Source organism: Hemisphaericaspora subhashii, assembly GCF_019202705.1.
Source record: "Hemisphaericaspora subhashii strain CBS 10753 chromosome Unknown scaffold198, whole genome shotgun sequence".
Lineage (NCBI taxonomy): Eukaryota > Fungi > Ascomycota > Pichiomycetes > Serinales > Debaryomycetaceae > Hemisphaericaspora > Hemisphaericaspora subhashii.
Genome location: NW_026057471.1, coordinates 178 through 11,629, shown reverse-complemented (window position 1 = coordinate 11,629; position 11,452 = coordinate 178). Strand labels below are relative to the sequence as shown.

The window sequence follows — 11,452 nt, the reverse complement described above, 5'->3', positions numbered from 1 at the left end:
ATTTTGGTGAACATTGGGTTTATAATCCAGATCCAGAAGATATTCCACTTTAAGTTATTCATTTACTTGTATATCTATTCATTTCCCATATATTTTACATACATACATACATAATATACAATTTGTTTGACTAATCAAAATCATGCAATATAGGAGATCATATAAGATTACGCAATATAGGAGATCATATCTTTATCTTCCCGTTTTAAATATTCAGTTTCAATTAAAGATTCAATACTTGTTTTTAAATCTTGAATAGTGACAGGATTTCTCTTTTCCAATGCTTCAATTGAAAGTGTAAGTAAATCAGTCATTCTGATATGTTTTGCCAGCTTCATCAATTTCATTATCATACTCTTATATTCATCTATTCTATTTCTTTCAATTAATGCTACAATATCTCCTTCTTGTTGCTTCTCGGCTACTGCCACCGCCTTATCTTTAATCATTGGAAGTTTTATCTTGGTTGATTTATCAGCAAACCTTGAATTGAATATAAATTCATCATCCGGAGTATGTTTCAATAATGGATACTTCTCCGATATCAAACTATCCAAAACCCTTCTTAATAATTTCTCTTCAATTTCAGTCCTAGTCAATATCTCTTGGAAATAATATGAATTTCGTTCATTAAACAATAATATCACCAGTACTTGTAATAAATTCCCCGTGATTTCTTTATCCCCAGAATCAAAATGTCCAATTATACTCAATTGATGTAGTTTATAATTTGTCCAATCCAATTTCCGATTCTGAAATCGACTCCCACCCATATTTGTCCTATATTCCTCTGTAAACCCCGTCAAAATATCCGCCAACTCTTCAGGTAAGACCAATTTGGTTTCTTGTTTCGGAATCTCGGGCCAGAACTTCTGATCCAAAATCACGGGATTGAATAGAATACCACTGGTGATGGGGGGTTTGAATTGGGTGGCATAATTATGGGATAATTCCAAATCACTAAACATTACTCTTAACGCAATTGAATCATCATCAGTTTCTCCAATTAGGTTGATGAATTCTTGGGCTAATTTCTGTTCCTGGGGGATGTCGGGGGTTCTACTTAATAATAATCGTCTCGAGAGGTCTTTTTTGTAAGCTAACATGAAATCTTGTTTGTTGTTTATGACTTTGAAGACAATCATGGCATTTGTGATGAATGTGTCATATGATGAACTGGTGGAGGAAGATGGTTTTTTGGTTTTGAAATATGAATCACAATATTTACATAGTTGTAAGATTATTGACATGTTATATTTAGGTAGATTGATGGCTTTTGATAGGGAGTTTCTTAATTCGAATTCTAATTTTTCATTTCCATTCAGGATAAGATCACCGGATTTTTTGTATCGATTGTAGAGTTCAGCAATTGCTATTATACAATCACTCGATGATGGTCCTGGTTTAGTCTTGTATGTTTCAAGTATATTTTCAAATCCAGTAAATGTAGCCACTCCCCATTCAAAAATAAATATATTAATCGAATCATATGAATAATAACTCTTGGTCTTTCCACAATATTTATAAATCTTATTCAATTCCTCCACATTTTCATTCTCTAATAAATAATATCCAAATGATTCTTTTAAAATCGTACTAAAATCATAAAATAATAAATGCCAAAGTAATTTCTTATACAACAATCCCAAAAATTCATTTGATTTCCCACAAGATTTAAAATATTGACATTCCCAAATAATCTGTTGAGAAACTTTTGAAATATACGTTTTATCACATATCCAATCTTCTTTCAATTGATCATAATGTCCAATTATTTCGTTCAATAATTGAGTATGGAAATCGAATTTTGCTGGTGTTTGAGATTTATGTAACCTATTCAATAATTTCGTAAATCGTTGACATAATTCAATATCCCCCGGATCCTGGAACTCTCGACATTGTTTAAGTAATCGATTATGAGCATCCAATGTCCGAATACACAATTCCTTTGGATTTCCATCCACCTCATCCTCATCACCCTCTTCATTAACATAATTCGCATCCAAGACATATTTGACGAAATTATCCGTCGCACATTCAATTATGGTCGGTTTTGACCAATGTCCAAATAAATACCCCCTATCAAGATATAAAAACACTTTACTCAACTTCCGTACTCTCTCATCCCAATTCTCATACACTTCCAAAAACCCCGCCACAATTTGTCTAACATCATCAGCATTTTCCCACGGGACTTCATTCTTAATCTTTCCTAATATCAGATGGCGAAATTCACTCTCGACCTTACCTAATACATAATCAGCAAGTTTGGAGACTTGTTCATGTTTAAATCTACATAATTGTTCAACGGCACGATATGTTCCTTGGAAAGATTGGCCTAACTTGCCATCATTGGTTAAAATAGCTTCCGCCGCACCATATGCGGTTTTTTGGGCTTGTTCTAATAAGATACGGATATTATCAGGATATGTCGGGTGTGAGGGTTGATCATTCGGTCTATGTCGTTTGGTGTGGGATGTAGTTGTTGTGGTGGTGGAGATTGAATCGGTGTCGTCATCTAGACTGTCTGATGACCGGAATGATCTGGTGGATAGATGGGATGGGATTCTTTTGTTGGGTGGAGGTGGTGGTTGGGGTGTTGGTGATGAGCTTTGATCGCTGAAGTATAATAAATTGTTAGTTGACATATGATTGGATGGGATTGTTACTTCTGATGATTAAGTAATGGCAATCAAGAATTGAGTTTGATATCTCAGTTTATCCCATTGCCAGAAAAAAATAAAATAAAAATATCAATTATCAATAAATCCCATTCCTTTATAACTATTCATCATTCATAAACCAAACATACCAGACACCCACTCACAATGAAAGACAACGACATTCCCAAGCCTGCCGCACCCACGTCCACCCCAACCGATCCAAAACAACTAACAACAATCTACAAAAAAGGAGGAAAATTCGACACCCAACGTCGACAACTCTTATCCAATTTCAAAACCTCCCAAACCCATGCCAATCTCCTCCTAAAACTAAAACACATGGTTGAATCAAAAGTAAAACAAGATCCCAAGATCTTGTTGAAAAACCGCGGGAAAATGGCAGCATTAATCCAGGGGGAGATCATAAACACATCCACCCCGAAGACTGATGAAAAGAATGGAGAGAGTGGTGGTCGTGGTGGGGAGAGTGGTAAGAGTAGTAGTAGTGCGGATAGTTTATTGGGAATAGTGGATAAAGATATCCAAGACAAGATTATTGATTCGCCTGAATTTCATGGATTGATAAGAGATGAATTATGTGATATTAGACGGAAATTAATGGGGATTAGTGATGAAGAATGGGACAAACAAAAAGAACAAGAGAGGTTGAGGTTAGAGAGATTGAAAATGGAAGCGAAGTTGAAGAGTTTGAAAGAGAAGGATTATAAAAGTAGTTTTAGGATAAAGAATTTACTGGGAAGTCATGGTGGGACTAGTGGGAGTGGCAGTAGCAGTAGTGGTAGTCATCGAGTGACGAAACCTCCTAGATTTAATATTGGACATAAGAGTGAAGACTCATCTCATACTGGTAATTCCAGTTCAGATAAGAAGGAATCTACTAAAAAGGATAAAATACAATTTATGATGTATTAAATTATACAAATATATATGTTAAATAGAAATGGAAATAAAACAACGTATAAATATATCACAAGGGAATGTAACGGGAAATGTAACGGGAACTCAATGTCTACTCATCTTCAGTTTCAAAAATATCATTAGCAATTGCCATTAATTCTTCCACTACTTTACTTTTATAACTTAAATCTTGAACATTTGAACTTAATTCATTAAATAATACGGGTCCCCAAATTATTGATAAACTTTTTGCATTCATTCTATTATCCCGTTCATATTTAGCAACATTATTTAAATGAAATATTAAAGCTCTTAAACTAAAATATGCCCCATCCGGTAAACTAAATACCAAATGATGTAATTTTTTCGCAATATAAGTTTCATCAGTACTTTTAACCGTATCAATAAATGCCGGAGCCATTTCATTAGTGAATAAAGGTTCAGGTAAACTAGCAAAATATAATTTTAATAAACTAGCCACGGCAAATATTTCAGAATCATAAACATTGTCAGGGTTTATATCTTTCCCAATCAATAAATAATTCGTAAATTTCTCATCAATTAATTGTTTAAGTTGTGATACTGTGGTTGAATTACTACTAGTCCGATAAATCCCAACAATATTTAATCCATAAGCTTCAATAACTTCAATACATTTCCGAACTATAAGTGGAACATTATCCACCCCGGCAAATTCAATCACATCTTCAATCGAAACTCCAAATGTCGGTTGGGTGACTGCAACGGGACTTAATGATTTAGGTCCATTTAAATCTCCACTTCTAAGTGGGTCCAAAGATTGATATGCTCCTTCTTGTGGTATTGGTGCATCGGAAGATGGTATTACCGGAAGGCTGTCATCGGCATTTGATGGATATGGTGCATATGATTTTGTTTCTTCGGGTGATGTAGGTGTTCCCATTGAGAATGATTTGCTAGGAGCATGACCTGATCCCATGGCGGCGCCAACGCCAGCAGCTGCACCGCCTATCGCTGCACCAACACCTGTGGGTGAGTAACTACTCTTGGATCCTGTACCAAATGCAATACTTGAAGCACTTCTTTGATGGGCGGCCGCGGTATTGGTGTTATTATTATTATTACCAAAGTTATTATTTGGTAATGGTTTTGTATTATTTAATTTGTTACCACTTAAAAAAGGTTTATTAGGTTGAGCTCTAATTAAAGAAGGATGAACTTGATATTCCACGGTAGTTAAATTCTTATTACTACCAGAACTTGAACCATATCTTAATAAATATTGATATAAATCTTTTTCATTATCAATTGAACTTGCCATTTGTTTCATTGAAGGTTTTGTTGATTGTAATGGACTAATTAATACTCCTGAATTCATAATTAAATTTTCATTCCAAGTTGCATATTTCTGTAATTGAACATTAAGAGCAATATCTAATTCCAAAATTAAATTCTTTAATTTTTTAGAATTATTTGGTCTATGAATTATTAAAATTTCATCTTTTAATTTCTTACAAGTTGATACTTTTGATTTATAATCTTGATCAGCCAGATCAACTTTTCTTTGTAAATCATCTTCTTGTTGTTCTAAAGATTTATTTTTAAGACTAAAAGATTTCTTATTGGGATCAGAAGTTTTAAGTTTCTCCAAATCTTCACATAAATGATCATATCTTAATTTTGCCTTTTCAGCTGCTTGAATTGAATCTAAAAATTCTTTTTCTTTACGTCTACCTTCATCTTTAATTAATTTCCTAGAACGACTAACAGTACCAATTAAAGCAATTAATTCATCATACATAGTATTTAAAGCTCGAACAAATGAATTACCAACTCCATATAAGATTTCATCAAATTGAATAATTTTATCTAATTGATCTTGTAATGAATCTTGTTTTAAATTTTTATTTGATTTCATAATATTTCTTGTATTTGAAGCAAATTTCTTTAATTGAGTATAATGATCATCTTCAACTAAAGCTTTCTTTTTAATGAATTTAGCAAATTCATCACTGGTATTTATACTTTGTTTTAATCTTGTTAATAATACTTCTAAAGCAGTATCACTACTTAAGATCAGTTGAATCTTAGGATCTTCATTTAAAAGTTTACTTGCTTCAGATGGTTCTATTGATTCAGGCATAGGTGTCATCTTGTTTGCTCCTTCTTTCCTTATTCCTTTCTATTTGATTGATTTGATTAATATGCAAATGGATCTGATTGAAAAATTGGTAAATCTAATGTGATGTTCGTTGTCAAATATGGGTATCAAATGAGAATGAGAAATAAATAGAAAAATTAAAAATTGATTTCGTCATTTTTATTTTTATTTATAGAATTTTAAGGTACAGTACAATTGAACCACCAAAAAAAGATTTGATTGATTTATTGATTTATTTATTTTAAATTGTATGACTAAAGTTAAAGTTTTTTTTAAAGTCGCGTTATTAAATAATCTTATTACTTAGCCACTTTAACAATATGGGAGTGACGAGACGACTATTGACTTCTTTCTATATTGCTAAATTTAGATTGTATATAGATAGAAAGAGAAAGACAGGGAAAGAGATGGATGGATGGATGGATGGATGATAACATCTTCTTCCAGAATCCAAATCTGTCTATGAATTAAAAGTGATTCTTAATTAATTATATAGAAATCATCTAATACAGTAATTAGATGCAAAAAATTGTTAACAAATCTTACTATTTAAAAAGTGGTAACGATATCAATTTTTTCAAATCTTACCAACAAAATGGGCAAAGTAATTTATTATAGAGAGAGAGATAATTAACAAATAATGTAAGGTTATATATGAATGTGTAATTAATGGGCAATACTTCATACTAGAAGCATCTCTACCTATATATCTCCTTCTTACTTGTATTGTTTATTACTATTCATACCTGATTGTTAAACATGAATTTGGTTCACATTCAGCTCCACCAAAGTTAACTTTTGTATTGATTTTTTTGCAACAATTTTTAGATCTAATAATTCATCATTAATTAGTTAATTTAGGAAACAATTACATACCCTATGATTATCACCAGATCTTTCTTACAAAGCTATGACAAATGACATCATCCTCTAGATACTCAAGTACAATGGAATTATCTGTTGTCTTTAACTGCGCTATATAAATTTCTCTACATACACTAGCAATAGTTCACTAAAACTAATCATAGAGTTAAACCAAAATACAATCTATTATTATAATAATAAAAAAAAACATACATGTACTGTATGTATATACACATATAAACCTATATATAAATATCACAAGTCAGTCCCTCCCCCTCTAAAAGAACATACTTGATCTCTTTTCATCATTTTCACCAGTACCAAATTCATTAACTCCTTGTTCAACATTTGCAACCGAAAATTCTAAATCATCAGTGGTAATCATATCCCAAAATTTATAAATCATCATTATTGTGAAAACATTACATAAACTTCCAAAGAATAAACCATCAACATAATGAGCTGTACCACTACATATTTTATCTCCAAATACATATGTTAATACTTGTCCTGCCACGAAAAAGAATACTCCTAATAAAATAGCACCCAATGGCCAATATGAATCTAAAGCAAATACAACCAATATGATTTGTGATACAACATAACTTGCCAATATAATAGCATTAATAATATAAGTAACAATAAATAATGGCATGGTAGTTCTATTATTTAAAGCAGTATTCCAACCTTTAAAAATGATAATACTAATAATAAAATTAGCAATAAACCAAGCACAACAAAGAATTCTCATTGTCCACATTGATCTTCTAGTCCCATCTTCCCACATTTGAAAACAAGTTAATCCATTATATAATAACCCAATACAACATGCACTTGAAATCCCTAATTGAACCGAAACAAAATAAGCATATGAAGAACTCAGTGGAGGAGAAACACCACAATCAACAATTAAACTAGACACCAATAATCCAATCATTAAATACATCAAAAATAACATTTCTGATCTTCCAATAGCAGTATATTTGGCTCTAACATTAAATATAATAATTAATAAAATTATTAAACCCCCGAAATGAACAAAAGCATTTCCAATTTGAAAAATCATCGTATTGGCTAATTCAACTGAACGGGCATAACATTGGGGTACTATACCTCGTTGAAATACTGAGGTTTCATTAACTGCTCCTAATACTGAACATAATGGTAATGCCGTCAGGTTACAAATTTCATCAAATGATCCAAATGTCATTTCTGTGGGTGTGTAGTAGTATATGTAGTGGGTATGAAGTATGTACTATGTAGTAGTAGTAGTAGTGTACCAAGTAGAAGTTTATAAATTACAGATTAAAAGTCTGCTTATCTCTCGAAAATAAGTAAGTAAATGTGATGATGATAATTTTACTTAACAGTGTAAAAGTATAAAAAATTCTTTATGTGTGTGTGTTTCAAAATGAATGAAGAAAATAAAATAAAATAAAAAATTTTATTTAATGAAACTAAAAATAGCAAAATAAAAGGAAAGAGGGATCAACGGATTACATCCATTCTTCAATACTTAACAACTGACTGAGCCTAACTTTTTATTTTCACGCGTATCAAATGGTAACAAAAAGCCTTTTAACGCCTCCTTACGGGGAGCTACCAGGTGGTGAAATATTATTACCAAAGCCTTATTGAACAGGCGGGAGGTACTCCTTTAAGAGCTTGGTAGGTTTTATATTCTAAGAATAAATCAATAAAAGCAATGTACAAGTCATGCAAGTGGAAATAATGGCGTAGCCTATTCTTTAAACCAAGAATCAGATAGTCATTGAACTATCATTGAACTAACCAATTTGTGAGTGCCGATTTACTGTACGTCCACACTACACTCATCACTAAAACTCCTCCCACATGGATTCTCGCTTTCGACCTTGGCCGCTTCATCTGCGAGCCTGTTTTATTAGATTCTCAAGCCATTAATTTAGACAACCGTCTCGTAACCGTTGATACCGTTTGGACGTTGCGATGATGACTGAATCCGTCTACGGTATTGTCAGAAAACTTATCAATGGGTAGTACCATTCTTCACTCACTACTTCCAACCACTCATCTAGCTATAAGAACTCTTTACAATTTACGTTGCAGAAGACAATTGATTATAAATAATAACCGTTTCATATTGATTTAAAAAATATATACATACAATGAATTAAAATTAATTCTCATTACAAAAAAACATTAGACCGTTTCTTACCATTATTATTATTATAATTACAAAATAAATAAAATACCCATCCATCCATCCATCTCTCCATCTCTCACATCTTTCCTGATCTCCATTCCTACATATGTTGATAATATGGAGGAGGAGGAGGCACAACCCCATTCCCACCCCCAACTCCATTTCCAAAACTTTCTAACAACAACCCACCATTTCCCTGTTGATCAAACCCATGCAATTCCTCCAATTTTTGACTCACCTTATTAAACGTCACATGATTAATCGATTTCTTCCTCTGGTATGAAGCATCTTTAATTGGAGAAGTCGAGATTGGGGGATAATAGAAATAATTATTATTTCCAAGTCCAACGCCTCCGGCTGATGCAGTTGTTGTTAGGAGGATCTTATTATCATATAATCCTGGGGAATTTGTCAGTCTGATGAATTCTTGATAGAGATTACGGGCATGTTCGATTGATTCTTTAGTGGTGGTGCGAGTTGGTGTTGGTTGAATGATGATTTTTTGTTTGACGGGTGGGGCTAAGTCAATTGAAGGTTCTTTGTTGGAGGTGGTTGAAAGGGAAATACTATGGGATAAGGCGGTGGCTACAGCTGCTGGAGTGACCAATGTATTATTTGTATCGAGAGATGTCGTGGCTGTTATTGGAAGTGATTTTGAAATTAATATTGGTTCTTTTGTGATTGGTGTTAAATCAATATCAGTATTAAGTTCTGGAATTGTTGTGACAGGTGTTGTAGGTGCTGGTGTTGTCTTCTTCTTGTTATTATTCTTCTTCTTACCCAATTTGATTGTTCTCCTTTTTGGTTTAACTGGAGTATCTTTATTATTATTACATTTATAAAAACTATTACATTGAATTGAAGATATTTGTTTTAATATTTCATCAGTTTTGGAATAGTTCTTATTATTTAATAATATTTCAATTGGAATACCATTTGTAGTACCATTACCACCATTACTTGTAGTATTTCCACTGGAACCTGGACTTCCTGGAATAGGATGATGATGAGTATACTTTTCAAACTCACTATGATTATTTTGATATAATAAACTTAATAAATTTGGATAATTTTTATTAAATTTATCTAAATGAGTTCTTTGAATTACATTTTTTAATTTTGGAATATGTAATTTCATAGTTTCTCTTGAATTAAATAATTGTAAATTTTTTTGTAAATTCTTACTTGAATAAATTAATGAAATTTCTTGTTCATCATCTAATGATTTTAATGATGAAGTTGATGTTGTTGTTGATGTTGTAGTTGTTGATGAAAGACTGGTTAATTTTGATCTTAATTCATTTATATTATTATCAAGACTAAGATATTTCAATGATAATTGATGCATTAACGTTGGTAAAGTTTCTCTAAATAAATCTCTAATTTGATTTTCAATTTGTTTTTGTAAAAAATTGGCCAATACTTGAACAGTATCAAATGTTGAACTAACTTTAATTGAATCTAAAGGATCATTTCTAAAAACTAAAGTTAACCCCTTTGATTTTGAAAATACAATTATTCCAATTCCACTTATTTTAATATCACTTAATTTTAAATCTAATGGTAAAGCAAATTGTTCATTTGATAATAAAAATCTTGGAGTTATAAAATTTGAATCTTGAATTTCAGTTTCAATTGAATTTGAATAATAAATATTTAAAGGATTTGCTTGAACATTTGTATGTAATGTTAAATGAAAATCTCCATTATAATTTACTTTAAATATTCCTCTAAATCGATCTCGATCTAATTCTCCAATTTCTAATATTTCAAAATCAGGAGCAATTTTACCAAAATTTAAATCCTTAATTGAAATACTTGATGCTAATATTGGAGGTGTTTTACCTGAATTTAATGCACTAGTTAAGATATCTTTAGTCCATGATGTTAAAGATTCAGTTTCTAATGAATTCCAATTTACTTTAAAAGACATCTTGCTTGTGTCTGATGCTTACTCTATATATCAGTTTGCAGATGCTTTTACACACGTTCTATATCTTGTCCTCCTGTTATTGGATATAGTCCTCTTATCCTCTCTTGTAAGCCTATACAGTTAGTCTGTTGTTGTTGATGGTTGTAAAAAAAATCTCTTCTACCTTTCCGTTTCTCTCCTTGTTTACACAAAGGAAAATTTTTTTTTGCTTTAAGTTTAAATGTCTGATAAATTATTTTTTTTGTCTTCCGGTCTTTAGTTTGTAACAAAACTAAAATCTTATTTGGAGTAATAAGTAGTAGCCCCTGGTTGGGTTTAATTAGACTTTGTATACTACTTGCTTTAAAGGAAATGAATGAAATAAAAATCAGACAGACAGAATAAATCTGATTGGTTTGAATAAGGAGAAAGCAATCAATTAAAAATAAATAAAATGGCAAATGGCAAATGGCAAATGAGAATTAATTTAAATCAATTTAACCGAAAATAAAATGACTGCTCTTTGTCTTTTAATTCCCGGTATTTCTAAATGACTACTACTACATACATTGAGTCCTGCTACACTAAAAAATATTCAGCCTTTTCTTTTTTTTTTTTAATGCGTTCCTTCCCCCCCGGGGATTTTTTAACCGGGCAAATAATCATATTTTTTGCATTTCGTTGTATTAATCTCCTGTTTTTTTTTTACCTTCGGATCCGGTACTAGCGCACTAATAAATTTTTTTTTTCTCCCATACAAAAATAATCAC

At 31.6% G+C, this 11,452-nt stretch overlaps 5 protein-coding genes across 5 annotated transcripts; 1 reads left to right on the top strand and 4 right to left on the bottom strand. All coding sequences in view use genetic code 12, as the record gives it.

Moving 5' to 3' along the window:
* Positions 1 to 167: 167 nt before the first annotated feature.
* Positions 168 to 2,648, bottom strand: J8A68_006088 (cullin family protein; the record flags this gene model as incomplete). Its single annotated transcript, XM_049410223.1, has 1 exon — positions 168 to 2,648. The coding sequence occupies one exon, from the start codon at positions 2,646 to 2,648 to the stop codon at positions 168 to 170; it is 2,481 nt and encodes an 826-aa protein (XP_049260639.1).
* Positions 2,649 to 3,002: 354 nt separating this feature from the next.
* On the top strand, positions 3,003 to 3,596 carry J8A68_006087 (uncharacterized protein; the record flags this gene model as incomplete). Its single annotated transcript, XM_049410222.1, has 1 exon — positions 3,003 to 3,596. The coding sequence occupies one exon, from the start codon at positions 3,003 to 3,005 to the stop codon at positions 3,594 to 3,596; it is 594 nt and encodes a 197-aa protein (XP_049260638.1).
* Positions 3,597 to 3,693: 97 nt separating this feature from the next.
* On the bottom strand, positions 3,694 to 5,703 carry RGD1 (Rgd1p; the record flags this gene model as incomplete). Its single annotated transcript, XM_049410221.1, has 1 exon — positions 3,694 to 5,703. One exon carries the CDS (start codon positions 5,701 to 5,703, stop codon positions 3,694 to 3,696), a length of 2,010 nt encoding a protein of 669 aa, XP_049260637.1.
* Positions 5,704 to 6,862: 1,159 nt separating this feature from the next.
* Positions 6,863 to 7,795, bottom strand: CHS7 (Chs7p; the record flags this gene model as incomplete). The annotated part of the gene is made up of 1 exon (XM_049410220.1): positions 6,863 to 7,795. One exon carries the CDS (start codon positions 7,793 to 7,795, stop codon positions 6,863 to 6,865), a length of 933 nt encoding a protein of 310 aa, XP_049260636.1.
* A 1,075-nt stretch (positions 7,796 to 8,870) lies between these two features.
* MDM34 (ERMES complex subunit) lies at positions 8,871 to 10,703 on the bottom strand (the record flags this gene model as incomplete). The annotated part of the gene is made up of 1 exon (XM_049410219.1): positions 8,871 to 10,703. The coding sequence occupies one exon, from the start codon at positions 10,701 to 10,703 to the stop codon at positions 8,871 to 8,873; it is 1,833 nt and encodes a 610-aa protein (XP_049260635.1).
* Positions 10,704 to 11,452: the final 749 nt, after the last annotated feature.